Below are 22,752 nucleotides of genomic sequence, written 5' to 3'. Positions count from 1 at the left end.
GAAAGTCACTGGATGTGATGCAACACTTAAGCGTTTCTAACCAGTGCAAAGGTGTAATTAAACATACAATTCTTCAGTGCTGTACACTATTGCTGATGACCTGAAACATTTCCATGGAGCTGGCAGACAAGACATGGGACAGGCAGGTGACCAGTGTATTTCTGTGCCAGGAGCCCTGGCATGTCTCTGGTCTGTGCTGAGAAGTAGCCTTCTGCTAGAAGGTTTGAGGAACTGCAGCTCCCTATCAGAATAGACTTGTCTTTAATAATGTGTTCCTCTCTCTCTCCATGCCTACCAGCTGTTGTATGTGAGCAGCTCTGTCTCCAGGGCCATGTTTGGAGTGTTTCCCCAAGAGAAAATTCAGATGCCATGTCAGAAGTGTGAACTGGCTTAATTGTCGAAGCCACTTATTTAAATTAATTTGTGGAAGAGGTAACAGTTCTTCTGGCAAATGTATTTAACACAAGCTTTGAAAAGACATGTGGAGCAGGTATTTTTACAAGTGCAAGCTAAGCAACGTTGGTTAGAAAATTAATATATATTTTTGAAAACATAATCTGGTGATATGTGACATAAATGCAAATGACCTTTGTAAAGGATGTGACCACATCTCTCTAGACTAAAACATTCCAAGAAAATAAGAAAGAACCCCAAACTGATTAATATAGTACATCAAAAGTTAATTGTTCACGTCTTTTGGGCAAGTTGTCCCACATTAGCCATTCAGTTAGAGAGTTTTGATTCATTTTAATGGCATTCTGGATATTTATAGCCAGACAACTATTAGTTTTTGAATTAAGGGATCCATTGCCATTTGGGTACTGGACTGATATCAACATGTTCCAGAATAAAGTCATTGGTTCTTCTGATTCAGTCTTCCTGCTTCCTAATGTTCTCACAGATAATGAAGAAACCCTTATCATCAGCACTCCAGGCAGACAGGAGAGTCACACTGGGTATGTCACAGTTAAAAGAGCAGTTCAGTGAAACATGTTTTCATAAAACTGCCACTAACATCTAACAAAGCAAGGCTGTTATAGGATCAGTTTCTCCCAAGGAATTACGGCCAGATCTTCTAGGGGAAAAAAGCACTTTCACAGTGCATTCTTCCCTGAGCTGAGTAGGACTGCAATGTCAAGTCTCCTACCTTTTCTTGCTCTGAGGGTTTCTTTCCTGCAGCTCTTGGGAGAAAAGGGTGTTTGAGCATGCTTGTCTCAGGGCAGCTCCTGGGCCAGCCAAGGAAGGGTGCTAGCCCTGCCACTGTCACACCCATCCCACGGCACAGACGCTCCCCTGGCAGCCAGGACCCCATGCTGGCAGTCTGCACATTTCCACTTGAAGTTGTTTGGGAAAATAGTCTTCAAGAACAAATTAGAGGGGGGGATAGCAAATTATTTAGGGCCAAGAAATAAGTCACAGGAGATTCTGGAGCGTAATGAGGATATTCTGTCTTGTGTGAAAGGGAATTGTGGGATCTTCAGCTCTCCCTGGTTACCTGCTCATTCTCAGACTGTTTGCTGGACTATCTGATTTACTCTGTGTTCTGCTACTAGTTCCTACTAGGGTTCTTTGGCACTGACAAAGTACTTGCAACTCTTCAAACCACAAATGTGAAGCCTTAAAAGCACGCTACTGATGTTGTCATAGGAGAAAGTTGGGGGTTTTTTAATGTGTAAGATCTGTCATGAATAATTTATTGTCAGAGAAATCTGCCTTCTTGAATTATTTTCCTGAATGAAGTAGTAGTACAAGCTCTGTCATTTAGAATACTTAGATGAGACAAAACCCTACATTATCAGTAAGGAACCATGGGATAGAGATAGAACATTGGGGGTTTTTAAAAAATTAAGTATATATTTTATTTATTTTTAGTAGGTCAGGCCACTCAGCCTTTGAAACTCCCATTTTTATTTCACAAATGTACCCTTTGAAACCTATTCTCAAAGGGAATGCTACAAAGGTGATACTAGAGTGGATTTCTATGTAGTAAGTTTCTTTAATTTGGAGCTTCTGAAAAGACTATAGTTTGATTTAACAAGGTCCTTTCTTTCTTATCCTATTACTGATTAGGCAGAGCTAAAAAGCTGCATATTTAATGAAGATTATAATTTTTTTGAATACCCAGGGAGGGGGCTTGTCTCAAACTTATGGGCCACCCAGCTCTGCCTAAAACCACTGCTCCCTGGCCTAGATGCTAAAGGTCACCTTTGAGTATGACAGCTCCTGTCCTAGAGATCTTGTGTTTGAAGTGAAAAATGCCCAGCCAAATCAGAGGGAGGAAAACTGAAGTAAAAATGTAATGGGACCTGAATCTTTTATCTACCTGCCCAGCCCTCTGATCCAACAGCACACAAACAGGATTCTGCAATGTAAGGGAATTGTTTTTCTTTCTGCAAATGAGGCAATTTTCAGTCTTGTGTTCAGAACCTCATCATTACACAAAGCAGAAATTAAAATCTTTAATTTCCTGAAGCTTTTCAGTGAAAGCTGGAGGGCACTAGAATAGTTTCTTGGAACTGCTTTCTCATTGCACAGAAATCCTGGTCAAGCATTCATCGTCTGTAAACTATGTTATTGTTAACAATATCTGTAAGAGTAACTTCATAATGGAGCAAGTCTTGAAATAGTAATAACAGAGTTCAGATGTGCCTGAAAAGAAATAGGGACTCCAAAGGAAACAGGCTTGCTTGTGCACTTTGCATCCATCTGATTTCATTGTTGTGCCACCCTTAGAGCAGGGCATGTTGACAAGGGAAAAGGTCTGGGGAGGAAATGGATGGTCCAGATATGTCAAATGCCAACATAAATATATGAATGGATTGTGGAGATTTAGATTGTGGTCCTTGTACTGACTTTTAAAAGTAACTTGAGCCTTCTCTTTGAAAGCACAGATTGAGACTGCTTAACAAAACCATGAGCACTGCAAGTTCTGTGTAGTCATTCTCTAATTATACAGTTATTAGTGTATTTTGGAGTAAACCAGACTGCTATAAATCATGTTTTGGGAAGAGGTTCTTGTTAGGGAGATAAACATCTCTGTTTACATAAGCTGAAGACATGAGTGGAAGCATCTTTGTGTGACTGCACTAAGGCTGAAAGTCAGGCTTTGCTATAGACTTTGGTGGAGCTTCAGGTGTCCTCAATGCTGCTGCCACACAGCTTGGCCCACTGACCAGTGGAAATCAGGGGTGTGTTGTGCCAGTAGGGTCTGGGCACTTCCTTCAGCTTGACAGTACAAGGTGCTGTTCAGCACAACTCCCATCACCTTTGTGCAAGGGTCCTTTGGACGTTGTCAAAGCTGCAGGCTCACAGGAAAATCTGTTGGTGCCATTTCCTTCTGAAACCCTCAGGTACAGAAACTTCTACCTCAGCTAGTCTGCACTCAGTAGCCAGGTGGGAGGGGAAGGAGAGGGTTGTTTCTCTGAGAAAATAACTCTGCTGTTACAAGTACTGTGAATTACTTGGTTGTGCTGAAGTTCCAAAGGGCATCCAGGTGCCCCATTACCTGGATTAGACACTAGGGATAGATCTGTTCAGTTTTCTGCAATACTAAATACTCCTTTCTTGGAACAGTAAAGCATTTATGTACTGATTAGGAGTGATTCACTGTGCTGTGAATCCATAGCATCCTGAGTGATGTGTGTTGAGGAGTCCCCTCCGAAGAGCGGGTACATAGTAGATAATTAAAACCTCAACAGTCCAAAGACCCAATCTATGAAAAACTGTCCTGAATTAATAAGGTCAGTGCTTATTCTATTTCAAGACAAGTCATAAATTTATATCTTGGATGTAAAGTGTGAGGGCAACATGCATAAGGATATTGATTCTTGTTTCCATTGTACACAAAACACTTTCAAAGGAGTCAAGTGGGGAAACTGGGAGCTGTCAGTTGTTAGCCTATGCTTCCTGCAATTTATATGGAAGTAAGTTTAGCACAGCTGTCATGAAGTCACCATTTTAAAATTTCTCTTAAGGTTTATGCAAATAGCACTAGGTTTAGACGTGCTTCATTCTTGAGAATAAACTGATCACCATCTCAGCTGGAGATAGGAAACCAGTCGAAAGTAGTTGCTTGTGTTGTTTTTTGGTTGGACGCTGTCTGGGTTAGACTGCAGAAAAGCAAAGCATGTTATGTGTGGGGTCGCTTCCTTTCCGCACTAGAGGCGACACAGATGTTACAAACCACAGCGTGTTACCAGTGTGTAATGTAAGGAGTGCATCGTGCTCGTGCCTTTGTCCCCAGTTAAAATACACCTTTAATAACCAGCCCTTCTCTCTCAACCTCTTTGTGTAGTGCAGATGCAAACATTGCTTCACAGTCTCTGAAGCAAATTCAAAGCCTTTAATAGTTTGTCAGATGGCTGAGGAAATCTATGAGTATATGATATATAGTGGTGGAATGTTGTGCTTATGAAGTCTGACAACTGGACTTGGACTGCGTAAAATGCATTTAAGCTCCTCCATGCTTTGAGTTACCAGCTTTGATGGGGAAATTCTTATATTGGCTCAGAAAGTGCCACTTTCCAAAGACTAAAGCATGGCCTGTTACAGTGTTAGTGGTAAAGATGAGGACTATCCCATGACTTATGACAAAGCTAAGCTTTTTTAGAAGAAAATTTTAATAAGATGAAATCAACTGACACTTGATTATGGGTGTTCTACAGATTAGAGCATTCAGAATTACACTGCCCCCAGCAGTCTGTGGTTGTTCAGAAATAACATGTTAAGTGCCTGGTGATGCTGATCTGATGTGGAGTCCTTGTACTAATCTAGGGGTTGTATCCCCTTTTGAGTTACATGTTCCCACTAAATAACTTGTTCCACAAACCTACAAAAATGTGCTTGCTGAGTTGTGAACAATGAATCACTGAACTAAATTATAGTATGTGCAGCTTTCAGATGTTTTTGTGACCTTTTGCTTTCAATTGTACTGGTTTGAGCACCTCTACTACTAAAATTCTTAGTTACTTTTTTTTATTTAAGCTTTTCATGGGCACTTAATCTCTGTGATATTACTGATGGATGAGTCATGTTAAATTAACTTTTCAGCTCTCGTAGGTAGGAATCTATAGGCAGTGCATTTAGAACAAAAGGGGGTTTTGGGCTTGTACAATGTGGCTTGTTGTTGTGTTGATTTTGTTCATGATAGTAAGTGCCCTAGCAAGATCGCGGTTCAGTGTTTCGAGCTGGAATTGTGAAAGTTTTCAAAAACAATTCTAAGAATTTTTCTCGTAAAATCCAGTAAAAGCTAATGTGGATCTGTCTCTATATTGCTTTTCTATTCATATGCTGCAAAACACTTAACTCCTATTTCAAGGAATCTGTCTATTCTAATTATAGCCAAAATGTTGCATGTTTATATAGAGTCTATAGATAAATCCTATATTCAAATGACAGGAAATAGAAGTGGATAATAGTGGATCCATTAATGAGAGTGTTCCCTCACTCTATAGTTCTAAATGAGAAGCATGCTTTCATACAGAACCTTGGGAGATACTAACACAAAAGCGTATTTTGTTTTCCTGTCTGGAGCTGGAGAAAGCAAAACAATATCAGTAGTTATCTGGTAACTGTGACATGCATGCATTTAATTTTCCCAGGCTGGCTTCACTAGAGTTAGTCTGGTAAAAAAAGAAAAGGGAAATTGAGTTTTATTCAGTATTCCATTAAAGTGATGGCCATAGTATCTGCTTGTTACAGTGTAATTATTTAAAGAATACTTCGAGGGCCTCATTTTGAACTTCTTGTAATTATATAATTCCGATTTTTGAGCTGGAAAAGGCTTCCCTCAAGTAGCAAAAGCCTCCAGGTCTCACTGAACTCAGTGCAGCCAGCAGCTGGGACTGAAGCAGGCCCAGCACATCCTGCGTGCCAAGGCGCTGGTTCCATGCACGGCAGAAAGGCTGCGTGCAATGTCCTCCCACAGACAGAGCCTCACTGTGAGATTTGACACAGTTTGAGATCTTTGATAAAAGAAAACTCCATTCAATTTCCATTACTACAAAGGTGATGATTCCTTGATCACAGAAATTAATTTAAGCTGAGAGAATAAATAAGGAAAAATAAAGATTGAAAATTAAAAACTACTCCATTCCATGTTCATGATGTTTTTAATACTCATCTTGCTAAGATGCAGAACAAGGACTATTGAATTTCCATTCATTAGCAGCCAACAGGATATGAATGAGTATTAACTTCAAACAAAAACTTGATTTATAACAACATCAAGTTGTGCACTTAAAAAAATAGTTACAAATCATTTTTAAAAGGAAGAGTAACAGTGGAAGCAGTAATGAATATAAAACATGACTGATTAAGCTTAAAACATAACTTCAAGTATTCTATGGCATTTCCTCAGACATTTGTCTCATCTGTTTGTGCAATACCCATCTTTGCATAGTAAAGAAAAATTGGTCAGACTCCAGCCTTAACTAATCTGTTTCTTGAACATGCACCTATACAGCTGTTAATTTGCCTGGCAGACTTCTCTTTTAGGAATATCAGATCAAATCAGTGAGATCATGCAGCAGACTGGAATGAGCTATGCAGTTACCACAGTTTCTTGTTCAGCTGAATAGGTAAATAATGGAGCAAAGGTAGAGTGGATGAGATGGAGGCACAGTCAACCTGGTCGTCTTTTGGTGACGCTTTGCGATGAGTAAGTTACTGCTAAATGGATATGCACTTCCCAAAGCACAGCAAGGAGGATGTACAAAATCAACACCTACCAGACCCAGTTTTTTAACTGTCTACCAGCACAGGAAGCACTTCAGCCTATACCTACTCTGAGCTGTGTTGTCGCTTGTGTTGTGTGTACACACAGGGCAAGAACTCTTGTTCTTCCCATACACACAATGGCTGAGGACTGGAGCATAAATTCAGTCAAGAAATCGTAACTCCTATGAAACTGCTGGTGTAAATAAAAAAGTTACTCCAGCACTGAACATATATACATAGTAGTTGGGGACCACTGTGGTCTGATTTAAAACATCACATCACACACTAACAATGTTGTTTGTGAAATGCTTCTCCAAGGTTTATTACACAGGTAGTTTATGTATATCCAGTTAACTTACTACAATTTTTCATATCACTGGTGTTTCTGTTGTGAGTTATGCTTGCTTTGGAAGCAGAACCTGAAAAAAGTTAGACACTGTGTTCCCAATCAAAGCATTTTTAGAGAACCATAATACCATTGCAAGTATTTTTGGTTTGTCATCAGAGAAATGTCACTAATTTAATTCTGCTTAAAACCAAGCAGGAATTTTTCAGAATAAGTTTATAATTTCCATTAATGTCAACTACCTGTGTGCAGCACCTTTAACTTATAATGTAGTAAGTGTAAATGTGATTGTTAAAGCTGATTGAAAATATCTAATAATAACTGTGAATCAAACCCCATATATTGAGACTATTGAATTGAACATTATAATAATAAGAAAAATAACTGAAATGAGGTCTTCTAACTCACAGGAAAACATCTGCAGCATTTTCTTAATGTTTTGGCTCTTAAAGCTAACTTGGGAAATGGATTTCCTCTGAACAAAGATGCAGGAAATAGTGGACTTGGGCTTCTGTTGTTATTAAACTACAAGTTCTAAATTAGATCCAAAATTACAAAAGTCTTTAATTCTGATTATCAGATGCAGCAATAAATTTTCAGTTACTTCACTTACCAAATTTTTTAAAGTCAAAGGATGAGCCAGACTGTACTTTAAGGGAGCCCTAAACTCGACCTCTTCACATACCTTTCCCAAGGCAGCTGCAGCCAGGCTAGCCTGGTTCTAGGGACACAGGACTGCTGCCCAGGACTTCTCTGCAAAAATCTGTGTTTGTACAAAAGGTGTCTCTAAAAGTAATGACAACGCACCTGAAATTACATGGGATTTTGCACATATTGTGATGGTAGCTGGCTATCCTTAGCCAAGGGTCAAAGTATTAATCTTGCATTAAACTTTGAAAAGGGACATGCATCAAAGAGATGCAGGGAATGAGTTAAAAAGGTCAGTCACCTTTGCAAGATGCTTCGAGTGGATGGGCAGAAGGCAAGAGAAGAATAACTCATTCCAAGCTTTAACATTTTTTCAGTATTTTAAGGCTTATTAAAGTTTTTATTTTACAGGATCTAGGCAGGAAAAAAGTAGCTATTCTTCAAAGAAAAAAGAGAGCTTGGCACTTCTGTGATTAGTTTGAGTGTGTGTTCTTATACTATATCATGGAAAATTCTACGTAACAGCCAAAAAAAGTAATTCAGACTTATAGTCAATACATAGATATGCATTTATACATTTTAATTGTTTTTGGTTTCAAGCATACAAACTTTAGATCACATCTGTTTGGTGTCAGAACTCCCTGCATCTGCATGCTGTTATCTGCCTTTTTTGAGCAAGCCCAGAACATCTGCTGTACAACATGCTACAGAAAAAAAGGGGAGGGGAAAAAAACCCAAAACCAAACCCAACATCAAAAATAGATTTACATAAAGAATAGAACCTTTTTATATGGAAATTCTTTTCTTTCATATATATATTTATATATAGTCTGTGAAAATGATACATCAAAATCTTATTTCCATATTTACACTTTTTCCATGTTGGAAGAATTCCATCCATCATTCACTAGCTTCCATACCCAACAGGCTCCTGTCCAAGGTGGACAGTGAGCTCATGGAGCAGGGAACCCTCAAGTCCAGCAGCAGAATGTACCGCGTGGCTGGAAAAGCTACTGAAGCCTGGCACTGGCTTCCCAGTGGTTTGTATTTATTGGGCTGCAGATTCTGCTTGGGGTCAGCTTGCTAACTTGGTTGTTTGTAAGTGAGCCATGCAGGTTACCCTTTCAAAATTAGCTCCTCATGCCACTGGAGTTTGATAAGAAAAATGAAGTCATGCGAACTCAAGTGAAGTTAGAGTGCCAGCAGGCTGGGAAAGAATCTTTTGCGATTCCATTATTTTGGAACAGTTCTCTTATTGCAGTTGGTCTGTGTGTGTCCTTCTTAGTTTGAGAAAAGGAAAAAAACACCTGATTTTTGAAGCAGTTTGCTTGTACCACTTGTCAGTTAATGTTAACAAGAGAAAGGTGAATAGAGGAAGTATTTCCAACTTATCTCCAAAAAGGACAGTGTTCTACCAACTCAAATCCCAACTTTATGTTTATAGTTACTGTTCTCGTGTTCTTCTGTACTGATTTAGTTCCTGTGTAGCTACAGCAAAGACATCATACCCAAAATCCAGTAGTGCAAGAAGCAGCTTTTTGAATGGCGTTTCTTCAGATAGGGCCTTGTTGAGTTGGATCGAACCTTCGTTTTTTGACATTTCTTCCAGGTTGCATCAAAAGGAGGTAGAAAGAGAAAAATGCAAGACATTAGTTAGATATAACAGGAACAAAGCCATTGCTAAGGTCATAGTAAGGTAAAAGGCTCACACTGACACAGTTTAACCAATAACTTTTTCAAGGGGTAACTATTTCAGGAATTTGGTTGTATGCTTTCTATAGCATGGTATCAAGTACTGGTTTCCTTATGCAGTTTAAAGATCATGCTGGCATACAGAAACCAATTTTTTCTGTAGTACTTCAAGTGGTGCTCTAAATTTATAGAACCTTTCAGCTCCCAGTAACACATGTGTGCTCTAGGCCAAGAATGCACACATTCACCTAAAGAGAATGAGTCATAAGTGCCAGGAATGGCAACACTCAGCCCACAGAGGCTCGAGTTCTCAGAGCAAGTGCCCAGCCCTGGCTACACCAGAACTTAGTTTATGTAATCCAGTGTGACAAAAGTGTGTGTGCCTTTGTGAGCTCTTACCACACTATTGACCATAAGTGCTGTGAATCTTAGTAAGGTGCAAAAGACAGCTGAGACATTGCATTCGAAGGAGACTGGACAGCTTTGTCAATTGTGTGACTAGAACTGAATGTTAACAGTGGCAGCAAGCTGGTGACATCCAATCTCCTGCGATGTTGATGTCCTATGTCAAACAGCAAGACATTAGGAAGCAACAACAAAAGTTGGGTGCAACCTCCCCAGTATCTGGCTTTATGTGGGGCATCAAGCAAGGGGCTCATGCATTTAGTTTTACCATTGGGCATACACACCACTACCACCACCGGACCAACATGCAAAAAATACAGAACGGAATTCATATATTCCCTAAAGCTACAGACCAACCCCTGGATTTTCAACCTTCTGCAGCCCTGCTAACCTCTACCATGGCTACAATATTTATAAATATTCTATACATAAGGTTTAACTGGTTGTTTGAGACTAAGGCAAAGGCAACTTCTTTTTGAGAGGACTTCCAGAGGCTGGTAATTCTTGGGCATCCTTGATTTTGGTTTTTCCCTTGGATGCTTGTGATTGGATTTGTGTGAGATGAATGCTTAAGAATTGCTAGTTTCTGAAAGAAGATTACTCTATTCATCTTTCAATCTTTTCCCCTCCAGGATTACTGTACTAATGCTCCTTTGGAGTGAGGCTGACATTACCTCAGTATCTCAATTCCTCTTCCTCTGAAGTACAGGTAAATTTGAGATGAGGAAATTAATTTTTCAGGCCAACTTGCAAAACTCCCTGATAGGAAGTATGAATATACAGAACTTGGTTAAATGTGAGTTAAAGGCTGCTGTGCATCTGTTTGTCCTGCCAACAGTTTCAATGGGAAAAGGACGTGTCTGCTTCTCTTCCCCCCACCTCCTCCTTTTAAATACTGTCTAGCATCCTTGAATTCAAGCACTGCTGATAAACAACTGATTACCAGCCCTTTTAAATCAACAATGCAGATGAAAAATCCAGGTGACATAACTTGTCCTTCTACTATATAGGAAGTACCATATTCCAGTTTGCTTGAAGAGGACAAGTCCTTAAAACAGACTCTGAATTCCATTGTTACCTGAGCTTATTTTAATTAAAGAAATGGACTTTATAAAGTCTTAGAACATGGTACAGAGGACAGATGCTATGCTAGCTTCCCAGTACAATCTAACGACACTCTTTTGACTTTTATCTTATCTGTTCTTTTCTGACCTGATCTCCACTCGTATAGTGTTCCAGTACAAACCTCATCGTGCATTCTGTGATCTGTACAAACCATATATTTATTCATTTCCTAGTTTTATTCAGCAGAAATACAGCCTTTGAGGAACAAGATGCTGACCAAACCACTGCCTTTCTTCACTTAGGCTATTCTGCTAACAATGTTTTATGAGAGAGAGAAACATGTGAAGAACTAAAATAAGAGCCTGAAATACGGAACATGAGGTACAGTGTCAATAAGGAAACAGTACACACATGCAAAGCTTTAAAAAGAGCTGCCACTTCTCTCTGCTGCCATGTAGCACTTCAGAGGTGGGCAGGGAGGTGTTACCCTGCAGGAATTGAAATTCTGTTCTGATTCCCTGACCTGCTTTAATATCTTCATCCTGAATTGCCAACCATTATAATACTAAAATGAAGACAATTAGTAGTCTAACTTAAATTGGCAAATAGAACAAGTCTCCCTCTTCCCCAAGAAAATTCCAATAAAGGAGAGTAGGTGACTAGCAGGTTCTGGATATTTCCACCATTTATAGCTATGAGTTATAGCAGTACAAGGTTCCTTCTGCTATACTTCAGTTAAATGGTAAGGGGGTAGAAGTGTCCTCTATGAAAGGACACACAGGAGAATGATGCTGCTTCCTAGTCATTTGTTGGTTTATGTGGAAGATCTTAGAACATCTACTTCTTTGCATTTAAAGTTTTAATGCCTCTTTAAATAATGAGGGTCAGCCTTTCTGTCTGTAATCCAACCAGAAAAAGGAACAAGCATAGGTGATTTTTAATCAAAAAAGCACTCCATGCTACAGCACATCACTGCCTAACATGGTCATATTTACAAACAAAAAATATTTCAGAAAATAAAAACTGGTTTCAAAAAGGGCTGGAGGCATTCAAGAAATACCTTGCTGCAATCTGCTGCATTCTTTTTGTGCCACTAACTAGGAATATGGTCATAGAGTACATTACTTGCAAATGTGTGCCCCTGTCTGTGATCATGTAAGTACAAAGCTTTATTGACGTATTTACAGATTTTATGCAAACCCAGTTTTTAACCACTTCAACTAGCTAATGTTTTCATAGGCATTCCTAAAGCATGGTTCAAATGCTGAAGAAGAGCTTAAATAAATAAGCTTTTGCTACAAAACTGATTAAAATTAACAAAATGAGGGACTAAAATAAGCAACTTAAAATAACACACTGACCTCCCATTTATTCCAGTAGGTAGTTTCGGAAAAAAGTGAGAAAATACCTCATGTTTGATTCTAGCTGCTGTTTGTGCAGTGATGACTGGATTTTGGTCCACAATTCATGCTTGATGGAAATGCTGCAAAGGGACCAAAACCTCCTTCCTCATGAAATTGCCACCAGCATTCCACTGCCTTATGTTGTGGAAACCTTTAGGGTCTAAAGTTAACTGCACAGACCGGTTCAACCTCAGCATCTGTTACAGCTGGGTAAGTTTTTGGTTCCTCCATTAATCTTCTATTAAAGAAACAGAAAACTCTTCAGCTCCTTAGCTAAGAACAATTACTGGAAATAGAATTGTGCCTACAATCAGTTTTTTATCTGCCACTTTTGTATTCTGCTATAACAAGCAGCAGCTTTTCATGTGCATTTCCACATCACCTTTACTAGCATTACCTCTTAGCAGTGTTTTATTACCAAAATTGCCGTTAAAGTCGGTAACAAAAGCATTAACTGACTTGTATTACTGCACTAGCTTAGCAGAAGTGAGTGAATATGCGTGGAAAAAAGTGTAGGCCCCTGAGATACTCTAATGGTAAAAATATCCTTCCTTATTAAGCACTGTATACTGAAACCTTGCACAGACTTGCTGCACCAAAATGAAGTTCTTACTGCTGTCTAAACACCAACAGCTTCAAAAGTACTATGTGAGGCTTAACTGAGTGAAATCTACATCTTAACAAGGTTTCTACTCACAGCCTTTAAGCCACCTGAAATGTCTAATGAGATTCTATATCCTGTAAAATTGTCAGTTAACTTTTTTTCTTTCCTATTCTGTATCCACATTAACTTGATTAAAAATTAACCTTGGGTTCACTCTTGAAACTGGAAGTTGTTTGTTGAGCTGTTTTTACTTTGTTTCTCTGAACTTGCATCAAGCCTTCTTTTACACTTCCCCTCCAACCCCCACCCCCCACCTCAGTTCATGAACAAAGTTTGCTTAGTTGCAGCTTACGTTTGATATGGACTTGACACCACAGTACCGTATGTTCATATGAACATCTGATAACCTGTGAAACAGAAATCACATCTCCCAGTTTGTAAAGCATTAGCTACCTTCTCTCATAGTTGCAGAGACTAAATATATCACTTGCTTAAAAAAAGGAAAAGTTAAAGTCCCTTTATTATCCTCATCTGTCCCTCCAGATCTATCTGAAGCCAAGTATCAGGGGGTCTACATGTGCTAGCCCTCTTTGTCTTCAAGCTGAAAAGCCTCTTCTGTTCCCCTCTGGCCCCCAGAAGAAACATGCACTTCAAGCTGTGAGCTAGGCCAGGCCAGTGTATTTGAGGTTCTGCTACAGAATAAACAGTTCTATCTTGCTCTTGTGAGATAAGAGCTTCAGGAGGCATTTCCAATGCAGATCCTCTATAGGGAGAACGAGCTTCTCCCTTTGGGCAAACAAATGACACCAAGGTGCAAAGCTGACCACTTGCAAGAGCAGTTTGAGAGGTGTGAAACGTGAAGAAGAAATAATCAATTACATCCTGTATTGTTTTAGACAGGGAGGAATTGTTCTACTGCTCTCTGTTTGTGCAAGTTCTTGAGCTCTGTGTCTGCTGGAAGCAGGGGCTGCAGTGCTCATGGCAAAGGGCAAAGGTGGCCAGAGCACAAGACAGCTTGAAAAGACTCAGAGGAAGAACCGACTACTTATTTTATACTTTCATTACATGTATTTTGTTTTCAGCAAACTACCTTGTGCAATACAAACCTATCATCTAGGGATACACACTCTGTTTCTGCAAAGTCTATGAATTGCTAATAATGGACATATGTCTCTTACAGTAGAAAACTCATCCAAAAGGGGTAAGCTGACTTTTTTTCCCCCAACAGAATCTAGCTTAGTTAATTCCCATGGGCACTCACAATATCACTGTTTCTAATATTACTGTTCTAAATGTGTGTGTATTGTTGGTCTTAATAAACCAAAAATGTTAATAGAAATGTTAATGCAAGCCTTGCAGAAAATTTAGTTGTATTTATTTAAAAAACTAATTGCAGTGAAGTGCAGAGGGAAAAGCCCCTCAGTTCTGCAACTAACTGGAATTATGGACTGTTGAAACACTAGTATTTACTTGGGTTTTTTTGTGAATAAAAATTATTTTACTATTTATAAATATGGAAACGGCACAATGAAAAAGATATAGGACTATATTAAAGCTACCTTGTTTAGAGCTGCCCTGTGATAACTTCTAAATCCTGTAGGCTGACCTCAGGGTATTTATTACACAAATAAGTGGACTAAATTTATTTACCTAAGAAGTTCTAAAAGAAAACAAAACAAACCAATAATGCAACAAAAAAACCAGCAGTGGAAGGTAGGTCTATCCTCAGGAGCTGAAAAAGCTTTTGAAGATCCTACACCCATGCTTAGAGATGGATGATTGGGTACATTTTGTATTTAATATTTTCTTACTAAAGCAAATGAGGAGCAGTGACTCCTACAGCTGCTGCATGCAGTGCTGCAGCTCTTGCCAGCATTAAGTGGAAGAACAGGGACTGTTACTTCCCTCAGAACAAGCACTTAGAGAAAAATGAATGTGACAGATGGTGGGTCTTTCTGAGAACAGTGACAGGCACCGCAACAGGGACTAATTCCCTTGTCCGGGAGAAAGGGCAAAGCCGCATTTGCTGCTTTCAGCAGGACTGAAAGAGATCTTGAAATTTTGCTTCTATATGCATATTTAATATTAAGGGCTGCTGAAACTTTGAAAATATAAGAGTATAAACCAGAAATAAAACATTTTCAGATGACCTTTGAAAGTAAATTACAAGATAAATATGACTTTATCACTAGATTCTACTTTGATAGGTGTCTTAATCAATTAGGGAATAACTTTTTTCTTCTCAACTCTGACATGAAATATGAGTAGAGGCCATAGAAAATTTTCTTCGAATTATTATTGTTACTACTACTTATATATGCATTTTCCTTGGAGAATTATGGCTTATTGTTGCATCATGGCTTAACCTTGATTCATGTTATTGAAAAGAAACAACAACTTGAAATGCCATGAGAAATCACTTGTACTTAATTACTTTCATGATCTGTAAGGTTATAAACACTGATTCTAACGGGTGATCCTTTTTACCAAATACAGACCATGCATGGGGGCAGACTGGACACTACAAAAAGGGTAAGAATTAAGTACCTGTGTACAAGACTCTGTTTGCTTTAACAGTCCCAGGCGGAATGACTAATCTGTTAATCCTCATAGTTACAAAACACATCAAACTAGAATTGGGAGACGAATACTTTCATCTTTCAGGAAACAGCTCAAGATTTCAAAATGTTCTCTCTAAACCTGACTTTTTTTTTTTTTTCAGATTGTGTATCAATAAAAGAAATAATCAGTTAAAAGTTAGGTCTGCTATTCCCAAGTTGTCAACACACTTGTTCCTGAAAACTACTCTGCTCCTTCCACCACTGACCATTTACACGACATCTCTCATTGTCAAAAAGTTGAGCAGTTTGAAAGTACTACTACATTCAAAATAAGACATGTATCTTTTGGGGGCTTTTTAACCAATGTAATCAGCTTCTGAGAACAATGCTACTGACTGGAGGAGGTGAAAAAAGACCTTGTTCCTTAAGCATTAGGTGAATTAATGAAAATTAAATTAATTCTTTTATTGTTATTCAACTTTGCACCCTGATAACATTTGCTATTTTCAAATCCATTCCCTCCGCTTGTTTAGTGCATGTGTAATTTCTTTTCTTGTTTAAAGCAGTTTGTTCGCGTTTGAGGGGTTAACTTGGAACTCTTGTAGCAGGAACTCAAAATTTAGTGATGTAAGCAAGAAATAGAAATGCCAGAGCCACCGAAGAGAAGACATGCGGCATTGCTTACTTAAAGCCCCATCCTGTCCCCCCAAGGACAATAGCTGCTACCAGGATGGCACCAGCGATGGAGCCTATTATAAGATTGGTGGCACTAGGACCTGTGATAAAGGATTAGGGTAAGACAGACATAAAAACCAATGACTTTATTCACATTATGTGAAGCATCTGAAGGGTAGTCAGACAATTCAGGGCATATAGACAGCACACAAGGTGATGTCTCTAGACAGTCTCAACAAGCCCAACTTAACTTACTTTAACAACAGGAATGCACAAAGCTGTTGGTCTCTGCATTGTGCTATGCTGACTTCTACCATAGATAAAAACCTAGTATTAGACATTGAATTCCATTGTAACTTACTCCATTATCTGCTGCATGAACAGTCAGCTGAGGACACTAAGATATTTGTGAATAATTCCTTAACTGAGAGGGGAAAAGTATGAATGCTGTATGTTCTAAGACTACAGAAAATGAGAAAGAAATAAAAAAATCAAAAAGCCCTTTTTTCATGGAGCTCCTGAAAGGTGGAGATATTTTAATTTGAGCTGAGAGCATCTAGCACCACTTACTAATCAGAGTCCAGACTCCCTACAGTTACATCAATGCTAAATTTACAACTGTTTGACAAAAGCAAATAATTATATAATAGGGAATAAAAGTTGAAATAAAAGTTTATTTCCACTAAGCTTTCCAAACATCAAAGCATCTCTTCATCACCCTCAAGAAGCTACTAAACAACAAAGTGGGAAAGGGTGGAGCAGAAAAAAAGAGCAACAAAAAGAAGCAGCACAAAATATGTTTGTGTCATTTTCTGAAAAGGGCAAGAGAACAACTCAATCAGATATTAATAATTGACCCTTAAGTGCTCTGTTTACACAGGACAGAGGGAAACTGACAGTAGGCTTGAGTAACATTTGCTCTGTACAGAACTTACTCTTGCAGTCTTTGATGTAAAATATTGCATCTGACCTCAAGGCAAGATGAAAGCAACTCAACAGTTCTTCTGCAGCATATCACACACTTTTTGTTTAAACATTTACATATTCAGGAATAGCCTTCAATACCAGTTCTTGCCTCCTATCCCACTCTCCCCAAACCAACACTTCTACACAGCAATTGAAATTTTCCTAATCAATTGTTCTGAAACTGAATTTGGATAACTGTCACACAGCTAACATAAGGAAGAAAGAGGAGCAGCCAGAGAGCAGCAAAGAGCAAGCAAGGGCAGCTGCAACAACTGGAAGTTTTAAGCTGTTAGGTCGGTATCACAAAACCTCCTGCCCAGCCCCACACACTACAATAAAATTTACTGCAGCCATATGACTTTATTGCATCCACTATATGTTCCTCACATCAGTGCTTCTGGAGATTCTGATTAGCTAAAAGAAAACCAAGTTTTTAAAATTGCTTCCTGCAGTTCCTACACAAAGAGTATTCAGGAATACGAATAAAACACTTGGACTGAAAAAAAATATAGTGAGCTTTACAGATGAACAGTGCACAAATTTGACAACAAAAATCAAAAGATAATTTTGCACAGTTTGGAAGAATGTATCCTATTTGGACTTACCTTTAAGTCACACCTGACTCAAATTAACAGGCGTGAGCTTGGTGGAGGGTAAGTGCCATCCCACAGACATTGTGGTTCCAATTAAGGCTTGCTTGCAACAGCAGCCTAATGAGTCTAATGAGCTACTATATCTGACTGAGATCTACAGCTTACTCTGGATTTCATCAAATGATCTCACAGAACAAAAGACTGAAAGCACAGCAAGTAATTTATCTGTAATAAATTTCAGAAGCCTTGAAAAATTCTAAAGCCAATTTCTTTCTAGCCATAGAATGCCATCTTCCCACAAAAGAGGTACAATGATTAATTGATAGTAACATAGTCATAAATTAGATAAAGATATGCCAAGTTACCACTTTTTACATTCCTCCTCTCACTATGTTCCCTGGTTGTTAAGTGCCTGGAGATGTGTATCCATTTCATAGTGCACATCTCATCACCAAGCAGCAGGTTATTATTTCAATAAAGAAAATCAGTATTGGTTTTATTTACTATAAATATTAAATGATTCAATCAGTTTAAACAGAAGAAGATCATATACAAAACAATTAGGTTTGGTTAATAGAAAAGTATAAATATCAAAACCCCAAGCTGGTAGAATAGGTAATATGACTAAACAGCAACCACTTAATTTATGAGACTGGAGTACTCCAACATTTGAATTCCAGTTTCAAAATACAGAGATCTAAGAGGATCACTGATAAGTCATTTTAAGACAAACTGTGCACATAAAAGTACTTAAAATGAGATTACTTTTATATGTTATACCTTACTGTAAGGATCTATGCCTTATGTTTTATTAAGCCTGAAGGGCATCAGGAACAGAGAGGGAATTTGCATTCCCTGTGTGCTTTCTATAAACCAACAAAAAGTAGCAGTGGCTTGCCTGGAACGTATTTTTATATCTGAAGGAACCAGAGGACAGAGAAATACTGATGGGATGCAGGAAAATGAATGAATAGAAACAAAAAAGAATGAGTCAGGTACTGAGTGATAAAAGCAGAGGAGAGATGAAGAAAAGCTGGCATTGGTATAGAAGGATACAGGAGCAAGAACAAATGGGTGAGGACACTGGTCAGAGCTGAGTGGCTTGAGAGAGCAGGTAAGGGAAGAGACAAACAGGAAGGAACAAGGCAGAATGTAAGCAAAAGGCAAGTGGTCCTCAACTTGTAGGTAAATTTTCTGCTCCAGAAACCTCTGCCCCTTCTGCCCCCAGACCTCTACAACTTTCAGAGTCTTCAGTTTTTAGTGAACGCTTATAAAAGCTACCAGTAAAACAAAGATCTAATCTTTCACAAGGAAATTACCTATTACCTTCTTCCTTCTATTTGTTTTCTAATAATTGTCCTCTGTGAACACAAAGGTCTCTACTCTCCTGAGAATCTTGGATCAGTTTTGTGTGTGGACAGGTTCCTAGGGCTGCAGACTCAGAAACACGAAGTGCTGCCTCACTGGACTAGAACTGTGTGTGAATGCCTTTGCACTCAGCCTGATTGGGAATGGCAGACTGTCCTGCTGGGAGTCCCCCTTCAGAGAGGTGCCACTGTCACATGACAGACGTTATATATAGCACTAGAAACACAGAGAAGTTGGAAATCTCAGAGCAGCAAAATAGCCATTTCATCTGTAGTTTGCACAGTGAATGCAGAATGAAGACAGCTCTTATATGGGCCTTTTTATATGTATATATATACACGAACACAAATCTATATAAATCATAGCCATTATTAAAATTGAGGTACTGGGATAACACTTAGGATTACCGTTTCCTAGAACTATGAAAAGACAATAAAAATTGCTCATGCATATTCTTTATACATGAATACTATACTCCAGCACTGTGCTATCTTGAGGTAACAGAATCCTAGCAACAGAACCTTCAGAAGCTTTACTGGAAACCTTCAGAAGCTTTACTGGAAAACTACCTGTCTATATGACTATCATCAGCTTTCAGCTGCCTAGCTTGATCATTAGACTGAAAGCCCTGCATGTAATGAAACAGTCCACATTACTCAGTCTATTTTGCAAAATAATAATAAAATTCCATTTTTTTCTCCTTTTCCTTTTTTTCTCTCTCTCTCTTTTTTTTTTCTTTTTTTTTTTTTTTGGTAATTTGGTGTAATGGAAACATTTAGACATTTAATTTTATGGTGACAATGTAAAAGTTCACAACCTTATTGTTTTATGCCCCACATTATCCCAGACAGGAGAAGGTTCAACACTGCATGAGCAAACCACATGACACAGACACAGTCAAATCACATGACAAATACGGTCACCACAGGACGAAGCTAGGGGGCAACACAGAGAGGGCTCAGGTGCATACGGTTACCTCACACACTAAGGCACCAGACAGAGAACTCAAACTAAGAAAAATGCTTACTCTATTCCCCACCCTGTGCCTCCAAAAATCACCCCCAAGGCCAGAATGGTCCCTGCCACTGCACCTATTAGCCTGTTAGCGGCCATGCTCACTGTGTGGAGGGAAAAGGGAAGAATTTTTCAGGAAATCATCACATATATGTCTGAAATGAAAACATGAAATAATTCCTGAAAGGAATACTTTATGATATAATCCACCGCTGGATAAACAATTCAAATCTCCTCACAAACCTTGTTTACCAAATATTGTAACTTTAAAAATTCTGAAATGAACTCTATTTGGTTTTCTTTGAATGCTTGCAAGTATTTCAATGAGAAGTTTTCCTGTAAATTCCTCTCAGCTTGTGATTCTGTTATTTACTGTAAAAGGGAACATCCTCAACCTACTGCTTATTTAAAAAAGCCAAAATGTAAATAAATCACCAGTAAGAAAACTTTCTTTTTGATCACCAGAAACTTACTGTATCCATAGTATAATTAAAAACTGTTTGGAAACAATTCCACCTCAGGAAAAAACAAGAAAACCCCAACTTTTAAATTCCTTCTTTTACTAATTAGTAATATTTTTCTTTGTTACTGCATTTATCAATAGGACTCTCTGTTTATCTATATGACCTAAAAACAGGTAACACCTTTTAAAATCAAAAACCTACTCTAGAAACATGCTTCAGGTAACACCCTGGAAATTTTGATATGTTCAGATAGTCTCTCTTAAGACACCGAAGCCTTATTTTTAAAGGGAACTCCTTTGAGGGGAAAAAAATCTGTACATCTCCTATGTTAGAGATTAAAAGTTTGATAGATTCATTGACTCACAATAGACCAAAACAAGCAGCTGAATTCCCTGTCAAATGGGAACTTTTCTAAAGGACAAAGATTTTATAGACTTCATGCTGAATGAACTGTGTTTTAAAATATTTTGGTAATTTTTTTTCCTGTTTCATAAATATACACACACAAACATACACACACACACACACTTGAAACATAAATTCTATATTAAAATAAACAAACACTACTCCACTAGTAAAATAAAAAGCCTAATTCTGCAAATTAAACTGCAATGAAGAATCTCATGTGTATGTGGACTCCCACTGATTTCAAAACTACTAACCCACACTAAAGTAATTCAAGTTTCTGCAGTAATCAAAAACTAACAGCAAGAACTCTTTGTCTTCCCCAAACTGCTAAAGGCTGTGCACATCTGCTAGTACAGGATACAGTAGGTTGCTGAGTTAAGAGTATTCAAGAGTCATGTATTAATAGCAACATAATTAAGGACCATGAATCTTTTTATCCTGAAGTAGAGAATGGAGCCAAAAAGCAATTGATGGATGATGGAAAAGTCTGAGAAGTGCAGTAGAATAGCAGACAATTGTCAATTATCACAACAATACATAAATAAATATACTTCCTAACTATATGTGTTCTAATTGTAGTAAGAAAGATGCTTGGATTTTTGGTGTGAAAAATCTTAAACCTATTAGATTAATTTTCCCATCATGAGTGTTTCACTTCATTCAAAATTACGGCTAAGGAAAAACAAGTATTTTGGTTTCTGTCTTAGACTTGTAAACTGGCATATGACACAGGGAGTAATAAGGGATAAAAACTTAATGGAAGCTACTTTTGAGTATGTTGGGTCATTACAACAAAGAAAACTACTACTGTACTCTTCTGAAATCTTCTCACAAAGGAATTCCTCTACAAGCACACAGAAAGAGATCATAGTAGTTCTGTCAGTGTTCAGTCTCCTAAATTTATTTCTAGATGATTCAACATCAGTAAATTACTGTAACACCATAAGAAAAATAATCCATCTTTTGACACCAGGCCACCTCAAAAAAAAACAAAAGTACAGTCTGCCATTTTGCATAGGGCTGCATTGAAAAATGCAGTCTAAACTTTGCCTGTACCTGCTGGCAGAAATCCATGCACATACCATCATTTAAGGCTTTTTCCCAGAATATTTCAACGTTGATGTATTAATGTTCAGAAAGGTATTTCCATTCTGAACTAGATGAGTTAATCTGATTTACAGTAATGTAATGACGATAAGTGTACCTTCTGTGTTACCCTTCCTACAGACCTTTTCACAGAGGAGGGAATCATTTCTTACCTACCAGATTTGGAAATTAACAAAGTAAAATTCATGTGCTCTCAGTGTCACAGCTGTAAATCCTGCTCTCCTCATCCACACACACAAAGAACAGAACAGCTCTGTAGTGTTGGTCTCCGTAATTTTTTATAAGACTCTCTGAGCAGCATTCCACAGTCAGGAATCTTTTTAAGGGAACTGGACTGATGAGTAGCTTTGTAAGGCAGAGTACAAAGCAGGCAACTCTACACTGAACAGTGTTGGGACTGGGAGTCCAGGAAGCACCTGTACAGATTCCCAAGTACAAACCTGGACTGGTCTAGAGAGCCTCCTTCACAATAGTAACTTGTTTCAAAATGATCTCTTCAACAGTTCTTGACAAATGTCTGCTGGAACCATTCTGCTAAGGGGTAACAGAAAAAGGCACACAAGCCAGATGTAGAGCCATTCTAGAGGGACATACCAAAATCCTGTCCTTCCTTGAAACCTTGGATCTTTTAGAGTAATCAGTTAAGAGTCTGAGTCCTCAGGACCACATTTTTAAACAACTCTTTTCTCCATCTGCCTTGTAAATAGGGCAGAAGA

General features: G+C 38.3%; 2 protein-coding genes across 9 annotated transcripts in view; one reads left to right on the top strand and one right to left on the bottom strand.

Annotated features, from left to right (window-relative positions):
- DYTN (dystrotelin) overlaps positions 1-22,752 on the top strand; it is a 77,164-nt gene that overhangs the window by 35,318 nt on the left and 19,094 nt on the right. The window contains exon 15 of one of the 2 annotated variants that reach the window (XM_019290256.3): positions 15,603-16,127. The exons of the other annotated variant lie outside the window; for it this stretch is intronic. The gene's annotated coding sequence lies outside the window, so the exon portion shown is untranslated. Of the gene's footprint in view, positions 1-15,602; positions 16,128-22,752 lie in introns of those variants that run through there. 2 annotated transcript variants of the gene reach the window in all.
- Positions 6,092-22,752, bottom strand: part of ADAM23 (ADAM metallopeptidase domain 23) — a 71,136-nt gene continuing 54,475 nt past the window's right edge. Inside the window, exons 25-27 of one of the 7 annotated variants that reach the window (XM_039554898.1) lie at positions 16,127-16,217; positions 13,233-13,287; positions 6,092-9,313 (exon numbers count right to left, since the gene is read on the bottom strand). In XM_039554898.1, the coding sequence (XP_039410832.1) occupies positions 9,200-9,313; positions 13,233-13,287; positions 16,127-16,217 (260 nt within the window). In that variant the 3' untranslated portion in view covers positions 6,092-9,199. Of the gene's footprint in view, positions 9,314-13,232; positions 13,288-16,122; positions 16,218-20,070; positions 20,162-22,476; positions 22,568-22,752 lie in introns of those variants that run through there. The other 6 variants (XM_039554900.1, XM_039554901.1, XM_039554904.1 and 3 more) reach the window with 6 other exon arrangements.

The sequence above is a fragment of the Corvus cornix genome, chromosome 7, assembly GCF_000738735.6.
Source record: "Corvus cornix cornix isolate S_Up_H32 chromosome 7, ASM73873v5, whole genome shotgun sequence".
Taxonomy (NCBI): Eukaryota; Metazoa; Chordata; class Aves; order Passeriformes; family Corvidae; genus Corvus; species Corvus cornix.
This window is presented reverse-complemented; position numbering and strand designations above follow the sequence as displayed.